At 36.8% G+C, this 27655-nt stretch overlaps 1 protein-coding gene across 4 annotated transcripts in view; it reads left to right on the plus strand.

The window, feature by feature from the left end:
- Positions 1-27655, plus strand: part of ZFR (zinc finger RNA binding protein) — an 81178-nt gene that overhangs the window by 12303 nt on the left and 41220 nt on the right. For 2 of the 4 annotated variants that reach the window (XR_012001315.1, XM_072757128.1), the window contains exons 3-10: positions 6113-6136; positions 7611-7893; positions 10507-10651; positions 12646-12864; positions 20641-20888; positions 23629-23820; positions 24537-24828; positions 27293-27486. Coding sequence is in view for 2 of the 4 variants with exons in the window: in XM_072757128.1 (XP_072613229.1) it covers positions 6113-6136; positions 7611-7893; positions 10507-10651; positions 12646-12864; positions 20641-20888; positions 23629-23820; positions 24537-24828; positions 27293-27486 (1597 nt within the window). In the remaining 2 variants the exon portion in view is untranslated. The remainder of the gene's footprint in view (positions 1-6112; positions 6137-7610; positions 7894-10506; positions 10652-12645; positions 12865-20640; positions 20889-23628; positions 23821-24536; positions 24829-27292; positions 27487-27655) is intronic. The other 2 variants (XR_012001316.1, XM_072757129.1) reach the window with 1 other exon arrangement.

Consider the following 27655-nt stretch of genomic DNA (forward strand, 5'->3'; position numbering starts at 1 on the left):
TTTGTTTTGTTTTGTTTTGTTTTTAGGTAGGTTCCACGCCCAGCTTAGAGCCCAATGCGAGGTTAAACTCAAAACCCTGAGATCAAGACCTGAGCTAAGGAGCACCTACCTGAGTGACTCAGTTAAGCATCTGACTCCCTAGTTTCAGCTCCGGTCATTATCTCAGGGTTCTGAGATTGAGCCCGACATGGGTTCCGTGCTGAGGAGTCCTGCTTGAGATCCTTTTCCTCTGCCCTTCATCCCTCCTTTCCTTCCTACTTTTCTCCCCCTCCCCCCCAATCAATCAATCAGTTCTTTTAAAAAAAAAAAAAAAGACCTGAGCTGAGATCAAGAGTCAGACGTTTAATGTTCTGAGCCATCCAGGCACCCTGCCCCTATTTACTTTTTTAAGTGTACTTATTTTATATTTTTGGTCCAATAATTCTAATACATTCTTTTCAAATTTTTTTTTCCTGCAAACTCTGGCTTCTAGTAACTTGTTTCCTTATGGGATTTGTTGTGATGTTTTTATTGGGATCATCTTGTTTCTTAGAACATTGTAGCATTTTAAGGAAAATGTGTTTTTGCGGCATCTGAAAGCATTATCAGCTCAGAGATATATTAAACTAACTTCTTAACTTGGAATTTTCCTAGTCAGATAAGGTGAATTCTAGAGCCCAAACCTAAGGGTAGGCTGACTTTTGTTGTAAAGAATTGTACGGGGCACCTGGGTGGCTCGGTAGGTTAAGCATCCAATTCTTGATTTTGGATCAAGTCCTCTCTCAGGGTCATGAGATGGAACCCCCTGTTGGGCTCCACGCTAGGTGTAGAGCCCACTTAGGATTTTCTCTCTCCATCTCCCCCACCCATGCCTGCACACGTGCTCTCTTGCTCAAAAAAAAAAAAAGAAAAGAAAAGAAAAAGAAAGAATTATTAGGGGAAACATCTTTCCCCTTTACTCCTAGCTAAGGCTAAGCTAGGAAAGTTTCTTTTACAGTTTTTCCTTAAAGAGGGAAATGGACTTTTTTTCTAATTCACCTTCTGTGTTAGTTTCTTGTGGGAGTTTCAGAGTTCTGGGCCATTGCTTCCCAATGTCTTTCATGTCTGCTAACACAGAAAAATATGTGTTGACCAGCACACTAGATAAAGGGGGAGATTTGGAGCCCTGGATAAGTGTATTACAGTTGTAGGCAGCAGATCTGGGGCTCTGACCATGTGCACTAATTTTTCCTGAGAACTGTTACCCTGTTAAAGAATAGAAGGAAATTTTTTGTTTAAAGGTACAATTTAAAGAGCAGGAAAATGAATGATGAATATTATTATAGACTCAAAAGTAATGCTCCATATCATAAAATGGTAGTTCTGGAAGCTTATGGTTTGGGGACTACTGAAGACCCCCCAGAGCTTTTGTTTATGTGGGTTATATTAATATTTACTGTCTTCAAATTTTTAAAAATATGTATTAAATCATTTAAAAATAAGATTACTATATGTTAAGCCTAAATTTCTTTTTGTAACTCTAAAAAATAACTATATTCCTATCTTCCAAAAGTAATGAGACAAGAAGCATTGTTTTACATCTTTACAAAGATTTTTGTAAATCTTTTTAATATAATATCTCAAAGTGGTTCTTGATCTGCTTCTGCATTCAGTCTGTTGCAATAAATTGTTGGGATTAAATTATATGAAGGCAATCTGTAATTGAAAAAGGGATAGCCTCCTGGAGCCTAGCAGTTGGATCACATTTTGAAAATCACACACATACGCAAAAAAACATTTGAAAAACACAAATGTTTTTTCCGTTGTTATCAGATGCCACTTATGTGGACAAGCCATTAGTACACATAGTTGTTGGGGTTTTTTTGTTTTCTTTTTAAAGATTTTATTTATTTATTCATGAGAGACACAGAAAGGGAAGAGACATAGAGAGAGAAGTAGGCTCCATGCAGGGAGCCCGATGTGGAACTCAATCCCGGGACTCCAGGATCATGCCTTGGGCCGAAGGTAGATGCTTAACTGCTGAGCCACCCAGGCATCCCCACGTAATTGTTTTAATGCCCAGTAGTGACTATAACGTTGGTGTAATGTAAAGCCAGGTCATATTAAGGGAATTTGAAAGCATTAAAAATGGGCTTAGAGTTGAGTAGAAGTTAGGCTAGAGACCAATAATGTAGAAATTAGAATTGACTTGTATTAATTATAAAGGAGTATTTTAAATTTGTGATTGGTCATTCAGCTTGCCAGTTTGAAAATTTTGTTCCAATACATTTATGCTCCTCCCCCCCAGGGTAAGGGAGATATTAATTACATAATATAATTAAAAATAATATAGAATAGCCTTTTTTTTTTTTTTTAGATTTTATTTATTTATTTTAGCAAGCAAGCGTGTGTGCAAGCAAAGTTGGGGAGGAAAGGAAGAGTATCTCAAGCCAACTCCGCACTGAGTGTGAAGCCTGATGTGGGTCTCAGTCTCACCACCCTTATGAGATCATGAACTGAGCCAAAACCAAGAAGAGTCAGACACTTAACCATTCAGGCACTCATAGAAGGTCTTTTCATGAAAACAGCATTCCCTTGTTTTCCTAATCCCTTCTCCCCAATTCCACCTTGTAGAGACCCCCACCTTTAATACATTCTGGTTTTATTTCTAACTCTGTATCATTAAATAATGCTTTTCTGTGTCTTAATTTATTGACTTTTTATGCATTATATTTTGATTTCCTACAATCATAGTTAAGATTTAGTACATACCCTCTCATGCTTCTCATTTCTCCTTCAAATTCAGTGATATGGCTATTTCTCTTACTTTTACACACTCCATTTCCAGTATAGGTAGTCAGTTTCTCGGTATATTTTAGGAAAAGAATCTTCAGACTCTGGTGCTTTACCTTCCCTCTTTCCCCACTTCATCACCCAAATTAGCTATAGTTGTAACTTGTGATTAACATTTACGTTATATTCTGTAATCATAGTTTATCTTCTGTAATTTAGGTTGATACTAAAACTTTAAAGCAGAAACTTATTATTGTGACTGTAATAGTACTGTGGAGCCAAGTGGTGGTGGTGGTTTGTGATTATCATTCCTAATGTATGTCATTTTTATAACCTTGTGCCACTCAATAAAAGAATCTTCCTTGGTTCAAGTTCAAATGGATGTTTGCTTTTTTTTATGCCCTACTAATTGCTCGACTGTGGTGTCTTTTACCAGGATCATGCCTTTCTTCAGCAATGTCATATTTGCTAAAGTCTTTCGTTCTCTTTTTGCCCCAAAATCTTTTTGGTGCCTTGATTGTATCTTAATATATTTCCAGGTTCCTGGTCTACTGTCTATTGTCCAATCCTTTATTTTCCTGGACATGGCTCTCCTGGAGGCTTCTGTCCTTTTTTTACTACTTCTAATCCAAGCTCATTGCCTCTTTTGGCCTGCTGCACAGCTGCTGACCTGGGCTCATCTCCCTCCTGGGTTTGGATCCACTATTTATAGGATCCCATGATTTCTTTCTTGGTTTATTTTTTGTTAAAGTACATCTTCATATCACTTCTAAAGAAAAGATATATAGAAGGTAAACTTTTCGGTTCTTGAATGTCAAAAGAAAAAAAAAAACTTTATTCTGTCTTAATGGTTTAGCTAGATACAGAACTCTATTAATATTCATTTTCTCTTGAATTTTTAAGATATTAGTCTACTGTTTCCTAGCCACTCGTGTTATTAGTAAAAGTCTGAGTTTTGTTTAGTTTGTATGCAGGTGACTTATTTTTCTTCTCAGGAGACTTGAAGGATATATATTTTTTTTAACCTTGAGATGTTAATGAAATGCTATGTCTCCTGGTGTTATTTCATTCTGTTTTGTGTTCTGTATAGACCCTTTAAATTTGAAAATATGTGCCTCCCTTCCAGAGTGGGAAATATTTTTTTATTTCTTTTATTTGCCTCTTTCTTTCTTCCTTTCTTCCTTTCTTCCTTTTTCTTTTTTTTCTTTCTTTCTTTCTTTCCTTCCTTCCTTCCTTCCTTCCTTTTTTTTTTTTCCTTTTTTTTTTCCCAGAATTCTTTCTAGTTGGATATTGAACTTCCTAGATTTATTTTCTCTTATAGTCTCCATATCCTGATCTTGTCTATATCCCTTAGCTTTATTTTCTAACTAGTGTTAAGTTCTTATTTTATGGATACAAATTAGAGTTTGTGAAAATTCTTATTTGTTGCCTTGATATCAATTTCCTGCAGGATCATTCCTGTTTCTTTTGCAGTTTATAGTAGGCTTTCTTCGACTGTCTGGTGATTTGGGTCAGGTGTCTATTTTGGTAAGGATTCTGGCTTGTTTCACTTTCTGGTAAGCAAGGAAAGAGCTGGCCATTAACCTCCAGGTTAAGTCCAAAAATATAAAAGTGTTACTACTTTTTAATACTAATAACTCCATAAATACTTTCTTTTCCTTTTTCTCCCTCCAAGAGAAATGCCCTTCCATTTTATGTATGATTCTTGAAGTATTTCTTAACCTTGCTCATTCATATTTTTATGTTTTGTGACTTATTATTTCATTTTTCCTAGCTTAAAAGTGAAGTTTATTAGATTTAACTTATTCACAAAAGATATTATCTAAATAGAAGCTTGTTTTCTACTGGATGAAAATGAAAGACTTTACATATTTCACAAATATGTTTTTATGGCACAAGATTTGGGCTTTTATTTACTTACCCTGTCTTATTTTAAAAATCATTAATGACCTTTAAGTTTTAAATTTTATGTAGGGATATAATTTAATACCTTTTATTCTAACACTACAAACTAGGCAAAAACCATGGTTTAAAAAATTCCAACCCAAGACTCATTTTGCTTAAAATAATTTGAACTTGATGTGACCTGTATTTTTAAAAATTTACTTAACTTTTTAGATTTAGCCACTAGATATTTATTGAATTGGTGTAGTCCAGGCTGGTCATATACATCACATAAAAGGCAGTAATTTTTCTAAGGATATTTCTAATTGAAAGAGAATTTCCCAGATGGGTTTAAGATAACAGGCCAGAGAATCTATATTCTGAACAGCAGACCACTGCCCTACCACTTAACCCCATGGAATTGGAACTAAATCATTATTCTTTTGTTTAAGATTCCATCCATTATTTGAGGGAGAGAGCAGGATTGGGGGTGGGGGGGTGCAGAGGGAGAGAGAGAAGCATACCGGATCCCAGGACCCCAAATCAGAACCTGAGCCAAAGGCAGATGCATAGACCAGCTGAGCCACCCAGGCGCCCCTAGATCATTATTCTTCATGATGCTTTTGGTAGAGGATATGGTTCCAGCTGTAATCTGGCTATACAGAGCAGAGTTAGGTTAGGCAGCCCTAGGCATATGGTAATGGCTAAGGGTACTGGCATCGTGTTATATGGTTCCTGGGAAGGGAGATAATAATAAGATTCATCGTTCAAACTGAGACACATAGGTGTGAGAGTGTACTGTTAATAATTATGGGGAGGCATTAGGCTTAAACCAGAGCATATTGTCATCCCTTTTTAGTCACATGGGCTTTTAAGGATCAGAGGCAGTATAAGTCAAATTGCTTGCCTAGTTGACATTCCTATTCTGTTCCCTATCTTGTTTCTACTCTGCTTTTTGTCCTGTAGGACAAGTTTTGGAGACCAAGATGTATGAACAAATAATACAGAACAATGGGATGAATGGAAACTGTATAGGAATCCAAGATTATCTAAATTTTTATATAACCAAACTCCTTTTATGCAGTGTAGTCTGAATGTGTGAAATTTTATCAGTAAATGTTAAATACAAGTTTCACAGAACTGGTGTATTTATATTTTAAATATAATTCTTTCAGTCCTAGGAGTTTTGAAGAAATACAATATGTTATTAGCATTTTTTTTCTTAAGGATATGGAATTATCCATAGAATATGTCAATCCCAAACCAGTTTTTCCACTATTACGATTTAAATTTCCCTTTCCCTATCTTTTAATTGTCATATATATAGAATATATTAGCTATTTTTAATATCAAAATGTGGAAAACCTCATCCAAATATAAATTATAAGAGTTTCTTTGGACTTTGTTCTAAGTTTTTGTTTTTTTTTCTTTTTCATATTGGGCTGAAATCTGCCACCCTTCCATCCATTGGTTCTAGTTCTGTTCTCTGGAGCAGCATGGAGTAAGTCTCTTCTATTAGAAGGCAGCTCTCATATCTTCCCCAATCACCTCTTCTAGACTGAATGTTCCCAGGTCCTCCACTTTTTATGTGAGATACTACTCATACTTATAAGCTTCATATTGATTCCCTTTGAATACATTATAATTATCAGTGTTTTCCCGAATAGAGTTAAAATGTGATGGCCCCAAATTTTAATTTTATGCCATATTTGTATGGTGTTGTGCACAGCAATGAAGAATATCCTGTACTATAACCCATGAATCAGACACTACTAGAGCAGCTTCAGCTTATGTCAGGTATTTTTTTCTTAGCTATTCTTAACTGTTGGCTCATATTAAGACTTAAGGTCATCTAAAACCTGTCAGCTAAATAACGGTTGGGGCTCTCCTTTTTTTAGAAGGCATTTCTGCCTTAGTAATAAAGCTTTAACAAGTGTTAATTGTGAATGTTTTAGGGAACCTAGAACAAATACACTTGAATGTGCTTAACATCTGTAAGCCTTGGTTTTATGTGACATAGACTCTCAATTTTACAGTTAAAATTTAAAAAGTTAAATATTACTCTGAGAACTTTAGCTGGAAATTTGATTTACAGTTTGGAAAATGTTTTTGGCTCTTTGAGTTGTAAATGATTGCAAAGCATCTCACTTAGGTCTCCTTTTGCAACATGTACTACATTTTTAAGAAAAAAATGTGAATAATGAAATGCTGCCTGTAACTTGCTTGGGTAATTATCTAAAATAATAAATAGATAGTTCATTGTAGGTTTTGTGCCCTAGAGCAAGATTTCTCAACCTCAGCACCATTGACATTCTTTGGATAATTCTTTGTTGTGGGTAGCTGTCCTGTGCACTGTAGGATATGTAACAGCATCACTGGCTTCTACCCACTAGATGCCAGTAGCACATATCACTAACACCTCCTCTGCAGTTTGACCATCAAAAATATCTCTAGACATGGCCAAATGTTCCTGGAGGGCAAAATCTTCCCCAGTTGAGAACTACTGCCCTAGAGTATCAGAAGTATTTAAGTCAACTGGGTAATAGTTTTTACTTTAAATGTTTTCTATAATTGGAGTTGGAGTTCAGTATTTTTAGAATTATTTCTTTGTAGAGATGTTTTTTAAACTGTAGAAGATATAAAGAACCTTACGAGCAACAAATAGTTTTTTAAGTTCCTAGTTTCATCAAGTTTTCTTCCTAATACTGCTTTTTATCCCAGTTTGTCATCCCTGCTTTGTGATGTGGTCCATAATCTTAATTAAGCATAGTATGTGTGACTGTTTAATGTATTAAGATTAAAGATTAAAAATCATACAACAGTAATAAATATGGTATTGACTAGGCTTACTGAGTTCAGATACTTGGTGTTTTGTAGTCTGATTAAATTTCTTGAAAATGTGCTTTTTATTTTATTAAATTCTTAGATTTTAAAATTAAATTGTATTATGTTTATTCTTCTACTCCACAATATAGCCAGCAGCCAGCTTCCGGTGTAGCCTACTCTCATCCAACTACAGTTGCTAGCTACACTGTCCATCAGGCTCCAGTAGCTGCTCACACAGTTACTGCTGCCTATGCACCAGCAGCCGCCACAGTTGCAGTTGCCAGGCCTGCTCCAGTAGCTGTTGCAGCTGCTGCAACAGCTGCTGCTTATGGAGGCTACCCCACTGCACATACAGCAACTGACTATGGTTATACCCAGAGACAACAAGAAGCACCACCACCACCACCCCCAGCTACTACACAGAACTACCAGGTAAGAAAACTCCTAGTTTCAGTAGTCTTAACACATAGGCTTCAGCAGCCCTAGTGTATGATGTAATATCCAAGCCAGTGCTTATCAGACTTGGATCTTCAAAAATATACCTCTGATGATAGAAATGAATGTGTATTCTAAGGTAATTTAGGGGCACAGTCCAAGCATTAAGAACCCTTGTAGTGAGTTTTTTATTAATAATTCTTCTGGGTCCTTTTTTTTTTATTTTTATTTATTTATGATAGCCACACAGAGAGAGAGAGGCAGAGACACAGGCAGAGGGAGAAGCAGGCTCCATGCACCGGGAGCCCGACGTGGGACTCGATCCCGGGTCTCCAGGATCGCGCCCTGGGCCAAAGGCAGGCGCCAAACCGCTGCGCCACCCAGGAATCCCTCCTGGGTCCTTTTTATATCTATGTTTACTTTAATTAAAAATATTTTATATTACTGGTTAAATCTTTAGCCAAGGTTTTCATAAAAATGAAGACATAGGGAAGATGCTTCTTGTTTGTACTATGGCATTATTCTGTCTCCTGTTTTGAGAACCAAGAGCCTAAACTATATGGGCCAAATTCATAGTGTTCTCTTGGAACTTAACAAGGGCAGAAGTTCTGTTGCCTGTACATTCTTCCCCTCAAAGTATTCTTTTTTAGTATGTAAATTTGTTTTACAAATTGCTGCTGCTCTTATTCCTGTAGTTGCTTTTGGTTCAGTCTTACTGGGGATATGAAGATCTAATTCAATTCCCTTTTATAGTACTATGATTATTGTGGTACTGAATTACTACTTACTTAAATTTGGTTCTAATCCTTTTTGGTTTTGTTTTGTTTTGTTTTGTTTTAAGATTTATTTATTTATCTGAGAGAATGTGCAGGAGCTGGAGGAGAGGGAGAGAATGTCAAGCATACTCCCCACTGAGGGAGGAACCTGATGCAGGGCTCAATCTCATGGCCCTGAGATCCTGATCTGAGCCGAAATCAAGAGTCAGACACTTAACTAACTGAGCTACCCAGGCACCCCTGGTTCTAATCCTTTAATAACCCACTTTCTGTTTGTTTGCTTTAGGATCTTCCGAACTTTGCCTAGTTTTTCTATATTCCTTCTAAAATATATTAATTGATTTTGTTAAGTAATGAATCGACATGTGAATTATAATATTAGTATTTTCTATTAATAACTGGCAAGTTATGGGGTGCCTGGGTGGCTCAGTTGGTTAAGTGTCTGACTCTTGATTTCAGCTCAGGTTGTGATCCTTGGGGTTGTGGGATTGAGCCCCACATCAGGCTCCATGCTCCATGCTCAGTGGGGAGTCTTGCTTGAGATTCTTTCTCTCCTTCTTCCCTTCCCCTTGAGCTGTCTCTCTAAAATAAGTAAATCTTTATATATTAGGCAAGTTACTAAACTCTGAATTCCTTTTAGGATTGTTTTCATTATGTCCAGAAACAGAATGTAATAAATTACGTTGTTTTTAATAGGGTGAATGAAGCCCATCATTTTCTGGGCTCTGCCTACTTCTTCAGCCTTTCCACCTGCATACCTCCTCATCCCTCCTTACTTTGTACAGTGTCAGAATTCACCCAGCTCATCTTGATCTTCACTGCCTTGGAGATTTATATATAGTGTTCCTTCTCCCTGGAACCTGTATTCTCCTTTCCTCTCTTCCACCCAGAAGCTCCTATTCATTATGTTAATGATAGTAGTAAATAGGGGTGCCTGGGTGGCTCAGTCAGTTAAGCATCCAACTTTTGATCTCAGCTCAGGTCTTCTTTGGGCTCTGTGCTGGGGATGGAGCCAACTTTTAAAAAGTAAGTTAATAAAAATAATAGTGGCAAATAAGAATGAAAAGAAAGCTGGAGTAGTTAAAAAGCTTCAGACTTACAGGCGGTCTTTACTATGAAATCCATTTTTAAAGCAAAACTGCTATGAATTTCTTAATAGAATTTTTTTTTTTTTTTTTTTTTAAGATTTGAGTGAGAGAGGGCAGCCCCGGTGGCACAGTGGTTTAAGTGCCGCCTGCAGCCCAGGGTGTGATCTTGGAGACCGGGGATCGAGTCCCACATCGGGATCCTTACATGGAGCCTGCTTCTCTCTCTGCCTGTGTCTCTGCCCCTCTCTCTCTCTCTCTGTGTGTGTGTGTTTCTCATGAATAAATAAATAAATCTTTAAAAAAAAAAAAGATTTGAGTGAGAGAGAGAGGGGGAGAGGTAGAATGAATCCTCAAGCTGACTCCCCACTGAGCACAGAGGGCCCCACAGGGCTCGATCCCAGGACCCTGAGATCATGACCTGAGCCTAAATCAAGATTCTGCTGCTTAACTGACAGAGCTACCCAGGTGTCCCTTTCTTAATAGAATTTTAAAGATATGCATTATTTTAAAGTGTTTTAGTGATATTTTTTTTTCTGATGTGAAAGTTAAACATGCTGCTTGAAATGGTTTTGACCTTATTTTCAAAGTTCAGAGTTAAGTGCCCTTTGTTTTGAGTCTGACTTTTATACCTAGGTCTGTAAGTTAGTTTTTCATTTTCCTTTATTACACTTTTATATAGTAGACTTAGAGTTTTTTCCTGCCACTTCACTTATATAGTAATATTTTCTTTTATTCCCTTTCTTTAGGACTCATACTCCTATGTAAGATCCACTGCTCCTGCTGTAGCATATGATAGTAAGCAGTACTACCAACAACCCACAGCAACTGCTGCTGCTGTAGCAGCTGCTGCCCAGCCTCAGCCTTCTGTTGCTGAAACCTACTATCAGACAGGTGGGTTTTATTAGCATACACGGTTTCATTGAAAACTACTGAAATATATTGTTTGGTGTGTTTAATGAAGGTACCCTTTTGAGTCCACCTAAGCTCATTGTATTATGTTATCTAAAGAAGGACGTTCTAACTGTGTGCTTCTCTTCTTCTGCTACATGCCTTTGAGTGCCAAAGAGGGAGAGGGCTATAGGGGCAAATCATAATCATGTCCTTTTCTCCCAGAAATGTATTTTATTTCTGGTCTCTGCCTTATAGTTCTCTTGGTGCTATGAAATAAGTTGTACAAAAAGAGTTGTGATAACTTCTGGCCACATCCTTATCTTCCCCAGAAGTGCCCAGAACATACTGCTGACTGCCTTTGTGTAACCAGTGGAGACCTTTTATGGGCCCATATTTTTAATTCCTCTTTCTCTGATCTGTAATGACAGTTGGTCCTGTTTCTAGCCTCTGATATTACAGTAAATATAATGGCTTAAATACAGGAAATACTTTGTTTTCAAAGAAGCCTACATATTTGTAGTCTTCCTTTTCTCTTTTTCTTTTTTAAAGATGTATTTATTTTGGAGAGAGAGAATGTGGGAGCAAGGGGAGGGGCAGAGGGAAAGAATCTCAGTCAGGAGTCAGATGCTGAGCCACGCAGGCACCCCAAGTAGTCTTTAAGAGATGAAATTTTTGATAGAGATTAAGTTGAAAATTTAAAGTTGAGTTCAGAAAAGTAGACAGGTCCTTTTTTAGTTATTTTTGAAGGATCATGAGAGTGTGGGTGAGTCTTGGATTAGGAAGGAGTAGGACTGGCTTCTGGTACTGGCTTTACCACTAATGTTGGTGAGTGATTTTTACCTCTTTTCATCAATATTCTCATTTGTTAATGAGGTAGTTGACCCAGATCTCTCTAGGGTACTTTTAATTCTAAGATTTCTGTGAGTCCCTTAAAAGTGATATAAAAATATTTTTAATTATAATGACCGACTTTTCTTATAGTTTCTTCTCTAATGATTTGTGAGTACACTGAGCTGTAGTGAACTTCCTGATTAATTATCAAAGGTAGATTGTGTTTCAGAGTCAGAAGAACTTTTAGTCTTAGCTCTGACATGGACTATCTGACTTGCAAGTCATTTCGCTCTTGGACATTAGTTTCCTTTTGTAAAATGTCCTCATCTGTGTGTTATGTGGATCAAGTTTTATACTACATGTAGGTAATAGTTTTATAAATTCTTAAGTGCTATTTATTTAAGATGCCTTAACTAAAGTAAACTAAACCCCCTGATATTTGGGCCTTTATCAGGAATTATATTTATATGCTTTAGTGATCATTAATAAGTGATTAATTTAGGGCTTGATAATAAGGTTCATAAGATTCTTAAAGCATTCATTTATTTTGAATATAGTCAAGGGCAGCAGAAAGTTTAGCAGAAACATGTAGTCATTTAAACTGTTTGAAGGATTAAGTCCGTGGCACCTTATGAGTTGGTATTAGACTAAAGTTCATTATAGATATATTATAAAAAATGTGATGAATGGCATGTGAACAAGTTCAGTATAGTTAAACAGTGAAATTTTACTGTGATTTAAAATCATATTTGAGGCTCTTTATTCTGTTCACAATGTTAAGTATAACCCTCAAGTTTGACTAGCCCAAACACACACACACACACACACACACACACACTGTTCTAAAGACTTTATTACACCTGTTTTAGGTGCTACTGCTATTTCAGTTAGTTGTAAATTTGGACAAAATCCTATTTGGGAAATACATAAAGCATCTGGGAAGGGACAGTAAAAGAATTTATGTAGATGTTGTATTTTAGATGTTATGTAGATGTTATAGATTTTATTCAGTTGGTAATAAGAATTTCAACCCTTTTACCAAGAAATTGCTAGCATTAAATTTACAGTTGATGTTTACACTTACTTTTTCTAATTCTCAAGGATATTGGTACAACTATTGAAGTTCACCTTTCTAATTTTCTGATAACTCTTTCCTATTTTAGCCCCCAAAGCAGGTTATAGCCAAGGTGCAACTCAGTATACACAAGCCCAGCAAACTCGACAAGTGACAGCCATAAAACCAGCCACACCAAGTCCAGCTACCACTACTTTCTCCATTTATCCCGTATCTTCCACCGTACAGCCAGTAGCAGCTGCAGCTACTGTGGTGCCATCCTATACCCAGAGTGCTACTTATAGTACCACGGCAGTTACTTATTCTGGTAAGACAAACTGTGTTTAAATGAGTAAATAAGTTAGAAACTTCTTAGAAACTATCTTGATGTTCTGTGGAATGGTGTCACTCTAATAGCAAGAATTGAATTCATTGATAGATGTTGATACATGTATAAAATGTGACAAATGGACCATACTCAAGTTGTGTTTTGGCAAGTTCTATGTTGTTGTTTTGTTTAAACCAGGAGATAGTAACAATGTAAAATGCTCTTTTTTTTTTTTTTTTCTTATGATAGTCACAGAGAGAGAGAGAGAGAGAGAGAGAGAGAGAGGCAGAGACACAGGCAGAGGGAGAAGCAGGCTCCATGCACCGGGAGCCCGATATGGGACTCGATCCTGGGTCTCCAGGATCGCGCCCTGGGCCAAAGGCAGGCGCCAAACCGCTGCGCCACCCAGGGATCCCTGTAAAATGCTCTTTGAGAGTTTGAAAGCAGTATCAGTTCTGGGCCTAACATTGCAATTAGAGAAAAATAACACCTAGTATTTATAGGGTCATTTTTTTCCTGACTTTTCCAAATGAATTTGAAAACTTAAGGTTAATGTTCAGGGACTACCACTGACAAATTGTTTTGTATTGTTTATTTCAGCCAACAGGGAACTACTTCTTTATATTTATTATCAGGAATAAGTAATGTGAAAATATTGGGTAGCCTTTGTAAATATCTATAAGATTGTTATATAACACATGTCTTTTGGAAGGACAGAGTAGCTTTATTTTCCTTTAAAAAAAATCACGTTGGGCAGCCCCAGTGGCTCAGCGGTTTAGCACCGCCTTCAGCCCCAGGAGTGATCCTGGACACCCGGGATCAAGTCCCACGTCAGGCTCCCTGCATGGAGCCTGCTTCTCCCTCTGCCTGTGTCTCTGTCTCTCATGTTCTCAGATTTTAAAATAAAATCTTTTAAAAAAAAAAAGACATGTTTATTATCTTAAGGAAATTATCTATTTCCTTAAATAATCATTATATTAAGAATGGTATAATCGCTAAAACCTTCTTACTATGTCCACTGCTTTTGCTAATTTCTAGCTGAGGTACTTTGCATTATTTCTGTGATTAAAATCACATGTTGCTTTTTTATAGACAGTTACCTTGTAGTTGGTTTCCTTGGTCTCCATCGTATTTCTCAATACCTTGTCCTCCTCTCTTTCTATGAAGGATTTAAGGCAATATGGGCAATTTTAGTTCTTACTTCTTGATTCTTCGTTGCAGCTTGGTGTTAAGAGCCAAACTACTGAATTAAAATTGATTAGTTGTTGTTTTTCAAAATTTGTTTAGAAAGAGAGAGTGGGCACTGCATAAGTAGGGGAGGAGGGACAGAGGGGAAGAGAGAATCTCAAGCAGGCCTCACACCCTGCCCAATGTAGGGCTTGTTCCCGTGATCCCAAGATTGCAACCTGAGCCAACATCAAGGGTCAGATGTTTAATGGACTGAGCCACCCAGGCGCCCTGTTTTTCAGAGATTTTTTTTATTTCTTACCCTTTGCTAAAGGCTTATGCTGGATGCTGGGGATACAGTGGTGAATTAGGCAGACTTGGAATATTTAGGAACAGTTTGTTGTGGCTAGAATACAGGATATATGGGGTAAATATCAGGAGATACAGCTGGAAATGTCAGTGTGAAAAGCCACGTAATGCTCTGTTATGGTGTCTGTCTTTATCTTGTGGGCCAAAAGGGTGCCAAAAAGGAGATCTTCAGAAAAGGAGCAGTGGGAACAGATTTTAAGTTAACTGTGACAACCATGCAGAAATGAATTGGGAGTGAGGAGAAGTTGTTATTCTTAGATCTGTCATTCAGATTTGCACCCATACAACTTTTCTGCCCCTCTTTATCTCTGATTAATCAGTTATAACTGTAAATGGAATTATTTCGGTGAAATCTGACTGAACACACTTTTTTAAATGTACATTCAACAAAATAAGGAGTACGAATTTTCCTTTCCTATTATTGCTTCTGTTATACATGTTCTCCTCTTTCTCTTTTCTAGCTCTCTTCCATTGTCTCAATTACTTGAATATATCTTATGTAGAATGAAGTTAATTATTTTTATTTACTGCTATATTACATGAGCAATAAAATTATAAACTAGGGGGATCCCTGGGTGGCTCAGCGGTTTCGCGTCTGCCTTTGGCCCAGGGTGCGATCCTGGAGTCCCGGGATCAAGTCCCGCATCGGGCTCCCGGCATTGAGCCTGCTTCTCCCTCTCCCTCTGCCTGTGTCTCTGCCTGCCTCTCTCTCTCTCTCTCTCTCTCTCTCTCTCTCTCTGTGTCTATCATAAATAAATGAAAATAAATAAAATAAAATTATAAACTATAAAAATTTTTTAAATAAAATTATAAACTATAGATTAAAAAAATTAAATCCCTAGACATGTACCCCTAGGTACTAATTACCATTAACATTTTGGTGCATGTCTTTAGTTTTCTTCATGGGAATATACATATGCAGTATATATATGTTTTTTATAAAAATGAATTTGTCTAATGCATACTATTAATTGCTTTTTTCTCATTGTAAATGTTATGTCACTGAGTGCATGATACATGATTCTTTTGATTTATATTTTTCCCAGCCTTTCATTTTAGAAAATTTTAATTCTGCAAAAAACTTGAAAAAGAAGTATAAATGTCTGTATACCATTTACCTAGATTTACCGGTTATTAGTATTTTACCATATTTGCTTTATCTCTTAAAAACTATTTTCAAATGGGTCAGCATTATAAGTTACAGATGACCTGATGCTTTTCCTGAATTCTTCAGCCAGTATTTCCTAATAAGGGCATTTTTTTACATTACCACATGCAAATCATAAAAAGAAATTGAACATGGTTATTATCAAATTTGTTTAGTTGTCCACAAGTGTTTTTTATGGCTGAGCTTTCTATGTGTTTGGTGTCTTTGTGCTATGTTTTAAATTCAGGGTCTAATCAAGGATCATGTATTGTACTTGGTTGTCATATCTTTGTTAGTTTCACTTTCCTTTAATGTAGAATACTCTATTTTTATCTTGACTCTCATGACCTTGACATTTTTTAAGAGATCAGACCAGTTTGTCCTGTAGACTATCTCACAAGTGGATTTATCTGCTTTCTTTATGCTTAGATTTTGGCAGCTTTTTAGTCATTAAAACTACCTGAGTGAACTTCTGCATTTCATAACCTCAAGAGCACAAAAGTAATGCTATAAATTCCTTATTGATGATGCCAAGTATACTCACTGCTTAAAGTGGTAACTACCAGATCTCTTCATTTTAAGGATACCTTTTTTTCCCCTTTGTAATTAACCAAGTAATCTATGGGCCTATTACCCAACAACTTTTCACTCTGTGGTGTTAGATCTTTGAAAATCTCTTAACTGAATCAAGTTGTACAGTGATGTATGTAAAAATCTTTCTACATTGATTCTTAGCACTCTTCTCTAAGGAAGAGCTCCCCTCCTCCCTTCTTTTCTAGTATTACTATGGACTCATTTTTGTTGTTGTCATTCAGCATAGTATAAACCATTACTCATTTTTCTTTCTGAGGTGCATATTTTCCCAGATTTGGCCAATGAGATCCTCCTTTTCAGACTAGCTCCCGAGTCTTCTGAACTTGGCATCATTATTCTCTGAGCACTTTTTTCTTTTTGGCACAGTAAGATATTACTGATACACTTCAAGCATTTCATGCCCAAGTCTCACAATCAACCATTTCACAAAGGAGCTGTGGTTTCTAATAAGGTATTTAGAAATCAGAATTTATGCTTAGAAATAGTTTTTAATGGCTCCATAATATTTTGTTATATGGATGTACTCTTCCTGGATGTAGATTTTAAAGTTTCTGTCTTGGGATGCTAGATTTCATATTATGAAAAAACTAGAAATAACATTGGATAAAATAATCTTTCTATGGAAAGAGTCCTGTATTTGCCAGTTGTTGCTGTATGATAAATTTCTAGCAATTCCTGTTACATCAAAGGGTATGCACTTTAAAAAAAAAAAAGTGCTATACACAGTGTGAGATTGCCATCCCAGAAAGATCATTGTTAGGGCTTATGAGTTCTATATGTGCAGTTCTATGTCTGCTCTTTTTTTCATCTTATTAAAATGAGTTCTAGAATATTGGTACCTGCTAAATGGTGGCTTGTAACATGCTAAATTTACTATTGAAATGGTATGTTTTGGGATCCCTGGGTGGCGCAGCGGTTTAGCGCCTGCCTTTGGCCCAGGGCATGATCCTGGAGACCCGGGATCAAATCCCCCATCGGGCTCCCGGTGCATGGAGCCTGCTTCTCCCTCTGCCTATGTCTCTGCCCCTCTCTCTCTCTCTCTCTCTCTCTGTGTGTGACTATCATAAATAAAAATTAAAATTAAAAAAGAAATGGTATGTTTTTCTGATATTGTACATTTAAAAATTATATTTCAACTTAATGTGTAACTTAGTAACTGATCAGCATTTTTAATAAAAGTCTTTTTTTCTTTCTTTTTTTTTTTTTTAATAAAGATTTTATTTATTCATGAGAGACACAGACAGAGGAAGGAGAAACAGGCTCCATGGAAGGAGCCTGATGTGGGACTTGTTCCTGGGAATCTAGGATCAGGCCCTGAGCCAAAGGTAGATGCTCAACCACTGAGCCACCCAGGTGTCCCAAAGTTTTTTTTTTTTTTTTCCTAGAGGAGGAGGGAGAGGGTGAGAGAGAATCCCAGCAGGCTCCACACCCAGCTTGTAGCCCAACACAGGGCTTTATCTCAAAACTCAGGATTGGGACCTGAGCCTAAATCAGGAATTGGATACTTAACCGATCAAGTTACCCAGGCACCCCTAATAAAAGTACTTTTTAAGTGAAACTGTTTTAGCCCTCAAAAATTGAGCTTTTACTTAGAGATGCAGCCTTATATTTGTTTTCCCATAATACTTTTACAAGAAATGTACATTTGTTTGCTAGTACTTGTAGGAGATTAAGTAGTAAACTATACTTAAGCTTACCTTTTATTAGTTTTAAATACATGTGTGCAAATGGAGATTATTTTGTAAATATTACACTTAGCCTGGTGATTTTTGTGATTTTAAATAACTCAGTGTTTAAAGCACCTCACAGTCTCTTAGCCTATTTTCTCATCTGTCAAATAAGAATAATAAAGCCTTATTGATTTGAGACTTCACTGTCATACTGTCAATCCTCAATTAAAAAAAAAAAAAAAACAGGGATGGCTGGGTGGCTCAGCGGATGAGCATCTGCCTTTGGCTCAGGTGGTGATCCCAGCGGATGAGCATCTGCCTCCAGCTCAGGTCCTGGGATCAAGTCCTGCATTGGGCTCCCCACGGGGAAGTCTCCTTCTCCCTCTGCCTCTCTCTGTGTCTCTCATGAATAAATGAATAAAGTCTTTAAAAATAAATAAATTAAAACAAAAACAAAGATCCTGAAAGTCCTGGTCATCCAGCATTGTAGGATGTTATTGCCCTTAATGCTACTTTTTGTTTTCTTACTATATTAATTCATGAGGTTACATTCAGGTGGCATTTTTGCAGTTTCTGTACACAACAGCTAGTCATTTGGAAAATGTCTGTTTAAAAAATGTCATAAGGGCAGCCCTGGTGGCTTATCGGTTTAGCGCCGCCTTCAGTCCAGGGCGTGATCCTCGAGACCTGGGATCGAGTCTCATGTCAGGCTCCCTGCATGGAGCCTGCTTCTCCCTCTGCCTGTGTCTCTCCCTCTCTCTCTCTCTCTCTCTCTCTCTCTCTCTCTCATGAATAAACAAAATCTTTTTTAAAAAAAATAATAAAATTTTTAAAATGTCATAAAAATCATGGTCCTAGCCAGTTATAATTCAAGAATAGCTTTGTTAGTTTTAACTAGACAATTTATGCTGTTTTAAGAGTGGAGTTTAAACTGTACATATTTCTGCCTATAACTGAGTGTGAATTTAATTATTCTTCTGTAACATTTTTAAGTAACATAGGACATTGGTAAGACTGACCAGAGGGGTATATTGATCTATAGAGTTTTTCCTTAGACCAATTACATCAGTTGTTTTCTAATTTCTTTAAACTGATTATCTGCTTCTTAGTAAGCATAAGAAGCAGCTTACCTACTTCTTCCTACTTTTTTATTTTTATTTTTTTAAAGATTTTATTTATTTATTCATGAGATACACAGAGGGAGAGAGAGAGGCAGAGACACAGGCAGAGGGAGAAGCAGGCTCCATATAGGGAGTCCGACATGGCACTCGATCCCGGGTCTGCAGGATCACGTCCTGGGCCTAAGGCAGGCGCCAAACCGCTGAGCCACCCAGGGATCCCCCTACTTTTACTTTTAGATGTTTTCTTCTCTTACCATACTCTCTACCATTCTAGATATTTCTAGTTTCAGATACCTGTGATTCTGACTTAACCACGCATCTTAAATCCTCACCTTTCCAATTCATGTTTTCTTATCTGTCTGTGTAGATGGCTCCAAGCTAGTGGGTCATAAGTCTTATCAACATAGCAGTCTGCATTTGAGAGACCAAAAAGCTCATTTTTCCTTAAGTAATTTTTCTGTGCCATGCGGCAACTAGGAATATTTCTCTTAAGCCTTACATGACTCTTTGCCCACTCAATTCCACTTGAGAATAAAAAGAAGTCTTACTAGAATGTGATAAATAGGGAGTCCACCAAATTTCTAGAGATCTTAGTTTCGAAAAGGGGTAGTTTTCCAATTTTGAGATAGGCTTATAAGTAAGATCAGCAGCTTTGTCACTTTTAAAACTTATATAGATTTAAGTCTATAAGTCACTGAATGAATGTACACAACATGTATATGTTACGTCTGTCAGTAACTATCTAGGTTTGCTTATTCATTAAAGACTTTGAGCAGTGTAAATGGATAGAATCCATACATTAAACCAGAAAACACAGCGCTCTTTTTCTTTTGGAGGATGAAACCTAACGTATTTGGTCCTTAATTCCGAAATGTTTTATCTGTTGTCCTATATATTCATCTGAACTCGAGCTCCGTATCACAGATTTTCTGCTAAGGTTTCTTCACCTTGCTTCTCCAAACCAGCTTCTGTCAGCAACTTGCTTTAATCAGTTGCACAACCCATCAGTCAGTCACTGGGATTCAAAATCCTGGCGTGTTTTTCTTTTCTTTTGTATATTCTATCCTCTTAGCCACCAAGCAGATAAAAATTTTACTTTCATGAATTTCTTTTCTTCCTGTCTGGTATCCTAGTTCAGACTCTTTCTCAAATTCAACCCTTCCCAAATTGTATGCAGAAGAATTCTTTTGGGGAAAATATTAACAGATTCTGTAACTACGTAAATTTATATCTCTGTGGTATCCTACCAACTGAACTATAAGTTTCACAAAGTTAGGGAGCAAATCTTATACTGTTTTATGCCTTTATAACAACATCTGGCAGGTGCTGAGTTAAAAACTTGTTGATTGACTTACATAAAAAGAAAGTGAGGACTTCTGGGTGGCTCAGTGGTTGAGCGTCTGCCTTCTGCCTTTGACTCAGGGTGTGCTCGCAAGTCCCGGGATTGAGTCCCACATCGGGCTCCCTGTGAGGAGCCTGCTTCTCCCTCTATGTCTGTGCCTCTCTGTCTCTCAGGAATAAGTAAAACCTTTTTTTTTTTAAAGGAAAATAAATAAGATTTTTCCAGGTTTTGTAAGATACTCATTATTTGTAAATATGCACGTGTAAATCTGCCTTATTCACAGAATTTACTGAATTTAAATTTACAGCATATAACTTGGCCTTTTGTAATTATGTAACATAATCTTTGTTTGATTTTATTTGTAAGGTACATCTTATTCAGGTTATGAAGCAGCAGTGTATTCAGCTGCATCCTCCTACTACCAACAGCAGCAGCAGCAACAGAAGCAGGCGGCAGCGGCAGCAGCAGCTGCTGCTGCAACAGCTGCCTGGACAGGGACCACCTTTACTAAAAAAGCACCATTCCAAAATAAACAACTGAAACCAAAACAGCCTCCCAAACCGCCCCAGATTCACTATTGTGATGTTTGTAAGATCAGCTGTGCTGGACCACAGGTACTTATGTTGTATGTTTTAGTTTTACCACGAGTCTTCAGTGGTTATTTTTGGTAGTTAAGTATGGTTGATATTCTAATTCTTACACTCATGGAGAAGGTTTACATTTTCTTTCCTGTTAGCTAACACATATTTCAATAAACAGTCTATTCTTTTTTAAGAAGTATTTGTGTTGAGATACAGGAATTCTATTAAGAAAAACTTTGAAAATGATTATGAACGAAAATGAAAAATGGGCAAATTATACCTTTTTTCATGAAAGATAACTTTGTTCTTTAAATAAAACTTAAATTTAACTTAAAAGTTTAATATTCAAATTAATTGGAGTTGGGGATAAGATTGAATTTTTATTTCTCTTTTAGCATCTACAACTTGCTTTATAAAGCCTTTATACAAAATTCTTCAACTTAACATAGTTGACTCTTGATTTCCTTCAAGGCTCTTCTGCGAGGTCCATTTTGAGTATATGAATAGAATTTTACAGCTGAAAAAGGATGACCATAGAGAGAATTTAGTTTTACATACTTGAATTAAAGATGAGAGAAGTTTGTCAAATGTATTATTTTTTAGAGCATATAAATAGCAGAAGGAAATTATCTTTCTGGAATATTAAAAATCCTTAAAATAAGCCCTTTTAACAATCAAGTTTGCAGGATAGCATTTCTAATAAGACTGATTTTTTTGTACATACATACTTTATAGAATATTATTTATTTCTGTATAATCTCCTCTGTGAGATAATAGAAACTTTGGGACAAGAAAGATGTGGGAAGTGTCTTTTTCAAAAATATCAACTAATGAAACATGTAAAATCTCTATTCCTCCCCCCCCCCCCCCCCCCCCCCCGGTTTTTTTCCTGGTTGCTACACGTAAAATATGTAATTTAGGCATGAGTGTTTTATAAAGTCTAATGTATTTAACCCTTATCCCAATGTTATTTGTTAATTTCCTTAAAAATGTTTTATAGAAGAATTGACCAGCAGTTTGGCAAAGGCGTGTTATTGGAAAGGAACAGTCTTTGTAGTAGTTTCTTTCAGTTATATTGTCTTTGCCCCACCTATGTACATTCTTTTTAATTTACCAGATTAGTTTTATCTACTTTTTAATACTGCTTGTTTTAGATTATTTTAAATTAACAGCATTCCCTGAGTTATACAAATTAGGGAATAACTGTGGACTATTTAATATGGGACTAGTTAAATAAAACCTTCTTTCTCCCTATTTTGAGTGTGATAGGAAACAGTTTCATTGTGATTATGTGGCCAGGGTAGAGGGAGCAGGTAGGGAATGGTGGCAGGGACACAGGATTAAACATGGAAGGGAGTACATCCTACTCTGTGATAGCTATTGAGAGCGGATGATGCTATTAGTGGCAAATGTAGACCTAAGAGATGTGTTGAATATCTGGTACCCATATAGATAGAACATGGCTCTAGGAGCATAGGTGAAAAGTAGCATTTAGAATGAGGCTCACTGTTGATTTGGAGTGTCTAGATTTTTACGAAAGAACAGGCCAGTGATACTTCTGCAAGTGAAAGGCAGTGTCTTAAGGGGCTAATGAGCTTAGAGAAAAGCATCATTGACATTGTGCGTTAGAATCTAGGTAGTTGTGGACATGAGGAGGGAGAGTAAGGTTCAGACTTAGGGGCCATGGTTCCAGTTGTATTACTGTATGGCTTTGGACAAGTTGAAGATCTTCACTTCTTTGGGCTTTTGTTTCCTCACTTATTAAGGACTTGCCCTAAATAATTGAGGCTCACACCGCTCCATGGAGCCACTTTAGGCCACTGCAGATCATAAGAATCAGATGACTGGGTCTTAGGTCTCCCTCTTTTGTTTCAAAAACAGAGCAACTTTCCCTCCTTCTGCATAAGATTTCACTTGGAGAGAGCATTCTCTTTTTTAAAAATTAGAAAATCATTGTTTTAGGTAATCTCTGTAAAGTTCCATCAAGCTCTGAAATTCTGTGATGAATGTACAATTTTATGCTAATGATACGTCTGTCTTAAAAACAATCATAAAAATAAAACATGAAAATGGAACTATTTGGCCCCACTCAAGAAAAAAGAAATAGCAATCCTTATTAACCTCCTCATTTTAATAAATCTGCCTTCTTTAATTATCTGATTCCAGACAATTTTTAATATATAATTTCATTATTTTGTTGGCTCGTATTACAAGAATACTTTTTTTCCTGGAAAATATATATAATTTTGGCTATTGCATATTTTAAATAAGCTTTATTCAGGATGGTATGGGTTCTGTATGAAAATGCATCCTGAGTTAGAAAAGTTATATAAATAAATATACCTGCTCCTATAAAATATCTTGTTACCACTTTTTTTTTCATGATATAGATACATTGCCTCCCTCATCTTAATTCTACAATTAAATAATTTGTGCAGTGATCACTCTGTCCATCATTATACATAACCATCATACATAAGTAATAAAAGATTCAAATTCTTAAAACTGGAAGTGGTTAGCTTATATTGATAATATGGCTATATATGAAGGTTCTTTGTAAATCAGCGTGTTAGGTAAATGTATTCTTGATAAAGTACAGAGAACGACAGGTATATCACATTTATAGGGAATCCTCCGTGCTCTTGTTCAGTTGCTTTTTCAGTCGTTCAGTGCTCATTTTTAAGTGAGTATTAGAGATTTGAGAATTGAATAATTTCAAATGATACAGATAGAAAATAAGCAAAGCAAAATTTATCCTTTTTGTTTGAAACAGACTTATAAAGAACATTTAGAAGGACAAAAACATAAAAAAAAAGAAGCCGCATTGAAAGCTTCACAAAATACCAGCAGCAGCAACAATTCTACTCGTGGGACTCAAAATCAGCTACGTTGTGAGCTCTGCGATGTGTCTTGTACAGGAGCAGATGCATATGCTGCCCACATTCGTGGTGCTAAGCATCAGAAAGTAGGTGTTCTTTCCCACACACCCGTATGTCTTACTCTGTTTTCTTTTACTTTTTCAATGGAGGGTTTAAATATAGGTGACTTTAAAACTTAAAAACTTTGAGTGGATTATAAGCCTTGTTTATATTGCTAATATACATAAAGGTAGCATCAAATAGTCATTGTTTAAAGAAGGAAAGACTGGAGAACTTTTTTCTTTAAATTAAATGAGATCATTTATTCTGCCAATTAGAAATTTGTATGATTATTAATTTTCTTGTCATGCTTAAGTCCTGGTTAGGTCTTTATGTAGCCAAGTTGATTTCATCTTTTTCTGCCTTGGTTTCCTCACCCTGTGGTAAATGGAATATGTGTCAAAATCTACTTCACAGAGATAGTTTTGAAAGCAGTGAGTTTTATGTATACAAATGAAAACACACACAAAAAAAAAAACAAATGAAAACACAACAAAGAAAAACATAATTCAGATTTTTATTTTATAAAGTCTTTTATTGCCAGCTTGGAACAACTAAGAGTATTCCCAGAGTTATCAAAAAAGGGCTGATTTTGTTTAGTGTATGTTGTTTAAAGCAGAGAATGTATGTATACTTTAAGGTTTTTATTTAAAATGATGAAAAAATAAATATCCATTTCCTTGTTTTCTAAAAATATACTCTTTCAGACGAAGTAAAAAATCTATACTTTTTGAGTTTCTTAACATGTGCTTTTATTTTGTAGGTGGTTAAATTACACACAAAACTTGGTAAACCCATTCCTTCAACAGAACCAAATGTTGTTAGCCAAGCTACTTCTTCAACAGCTGTGTCTGCTTCAAAACCGACTGCCTCTCCCTCAAGCATTGCAGCAAGCAATTGTACTGTGAATACTTCATCAATTGCAACTTCTTCAGTGAAAGGTCTTACAACTACAGGAAACTCGTCTCTTAATAGCACATCCAACACTAAAGTATCAGCAGTGCCTACAAATATGGCTGCCAAGAAAACATCTACACCCAAAATAAACTTTGTTGGCAAGTACTTAAGATTCTGTGTTCCTCCTAACTCTGTCAAAGTGATGTTTCTCCTCCATTCCAGGACTTACCCCTCTGTTTTATGCTCTTGTACCCATCTCTCTTCTCTGGTACCTTATTTGGTCACATACCTTTTTTTTCTCTCTCTCTCTTGAATTTTTAATCAGTCCTTTGTCTTCTGATGGTTTCTTCCTTCTTCCTTTTGGTCCTACAGGTTTACATGTGTCTTCTGTAGTCTTTAAAAAAAAATGAATAGGGGGACGCCTGGGTGGCTCAGTGGTTGAGTGCCTGCCTTTGGCTCAGGTCATGATCCTGGGATCAAGGATCAAGTCCTGCATCAGGCTCCCTGTGGGGAGCCCTCTGCCTGTATCTCTGCCTCTCTCTCTCTCTCTCTCTGTGTCTTTCATGAATAAATAAATAAAATCTTAAAAAAAATAAAAACGGGCACCTGGGTGGCTCAGTCGGTTAAGTGTCTGCCTTCAGCTGGGGTCATGATCCTGAGATCCTGGAATTGAGCCTCATACTGGGCTCCCTGCTCAGCAGGGAATCTGCTTCTCTCTCTCCACATGCCTTTCCCCCTATTCCTTCCCTCTCTCGCTCACTCTCTCTTAAACAAAATCTTTAAAAATAATTAAAAGAACAAAAAGTTAAAAACCAGTCATTTTCTTATTACTATAATCCTCTCAAGCTGCAGTTTAATTCCTGCTTTCTCTACTTTTATATTTCTTATCCAGTCCTCTGCCTGTTACAGTGTTTCCACTCTACGGTTCTGAAACTGCTTTCAGGAGTAGCCAAAGACTTAATTGCCAAATCCAGTGACCAGTTTTCAGTCTCACCCTGTTGACCCTGTTGACCTCTCTAACATCTGACATAGTTGACTGCTTAAAGCTTAAAGTCTCTTTTATATGTCTACCAATCCCTTTCGCAGGTGTCATATTGATTCTTTTTGCTTCATGTTCATTAAATAGTGGTGCTCATGAGATTCTGATTCTGGTTCTCCTCTCACTCTTCTCACCCAATGTTCACAAGTAGTCTCATTCATTCCAGTGTGCAGTAACTTTAAAATCTTTTTTTTTTTTTAAGATTTTATTTATTTATTCATGAGAGAGAGGGGGCGGGCAGGCTCCATGCAGGGAGCCAGACATGGGACTCGATCCCGGGTCTCCAGGATCAGGCCCTGGGCCAAAGGCGAGGCCAACCGCTGAGCCACCTGGGCTGCCCCACTTTAAAATCTTTTGTACAGACTTAAAACTCCCACCTTTTAGAGCTATGTTGTAGGAATTACCTGGTCATTTTCTCTATGGTTCTCTACGGCCGACCCTTGTCTCATTCTATCACAAGAGTGTCATGCAATAATCTTGTCAAATTGCAGCTTTTTTCACATGGAAAACTTCACTGTTATTCTTTCTGCTTGTTTATTGCTTCCTTCAGTTGTATACATCGTTCTCTTGTTTCTATCACTACACTATTTCTACCCCCAAAAAAATTATTTTTCTAAATAGCTACTGTCTTGATTTTAGGCCTTCAAAGTATCTTCCTTAGAGTTTCGTCTCTGACCACATCCAGTTTCTCCAATGCTTATCAAAGTCATTTTGTTAAAATACATGCCAAATTGTTAGTCTCCTGCTTAAAAATTGCAGTGGTCTTCTCCTTGTTGATAGGGGAAAAAAAACTATATTCCTTAAATATGCTATCCAAGGCCTTCATAGTCTGACCCCTGCCCCATGTGTAATGACGTCTGCCTATGTAGTACTTGATGCTGAGGTCTTCCTTGAATTTACTATAGTCTTTTAAACTTCATGTTGTTGTGTATAATACTCTATTTAGACATGATTCTCATCTTTCTGCTGGGCCAAGTTCATACTTGTTACTGTTTTTTTGGAAGCCCAGTTCAAGTGACACAACCTTAGTGAAGCCTTTGCTAACTGGATCATGTTAGAGAGTGGTGGCTCCTTTTTTTTTTTTTTTTTTTTTAACATTCCCACCACACTGTGTTCCTTCTTACTATATATAGCACTTACCACACTGTATTATAATTATTTGTATCTTCTCAAATTGATAGTATCTCAGAGGCAGCTACATTGTCTTATTCTTACAGTACCAGGACTTAGGACACTACCCAGTACCTTGGGAGGGAGGGAGGCATACAAACATGAATTAGGCTTAGACCCTACCTTTTTAGGTATTTGATGTTCATTTTTAGGTATTTGCTGTTACAAGACTCATGGTGGGGACGGAAAGGATCATTAGGTATTGGAAAATGGAAAAATCTAGATATGTATTTAATTAACGGATAAAAAGGCCAAATCGTTGATGTGTTCTTCAAAATTCAAATGGATGTCAAGCAAGAGTTGGACTAATTAATGGTGAAAAAATAAGAACTTTATCGGAAATATCTGTTGCATCAGATAATATATTTACAAAAAGAAATTAAAATTACTGTAATTCTTTTATGCTCTTCTAGGTGGGAATAAGCTGCAATCAACAGGAAATAAAACAGAAGACTTAAAAGGAACTGAATGTGTTAAAAGCACTCCTGTCACCTCTGTACAGATTCCAGAAGTAAAGCCAGACACCGTGTCAGAACCAGTCACACCTGCATCTCTTGCTGCTTTGCAGAGTGACGTGCAGCCAGTGGGCCATGATTATGTGGAAGAGGTATTGATTTGAGAATACCGTCACTATGAGATATAGGAAGGAAATATGTCACTTTGGGGGCACCTGGGTGCTCATGCTCAGTCGGTTAAATGTTTCACTCTTAATTTCATCTCAGGTCATGAACTCAGGGTTGTGAGATTGAGCCCTGTGCTGGGCGTGGAGGCTGCTT

The sequence above is a fragment of the Vulpes vulpes genome, chromosome 4, assembly GCF_048418805.1.
Source record: "Vulpes vulpes isolate BD-2025 chromosome 4, VulVul3, whole genome shotgun sequence".
In the NCBI taxonomy this organism is placed as follows: Eukaryota; Metazoa; Chordata; class Mammalia; order Carnivora; family Canidae; genus Vulpes; species Vulpes vulpes.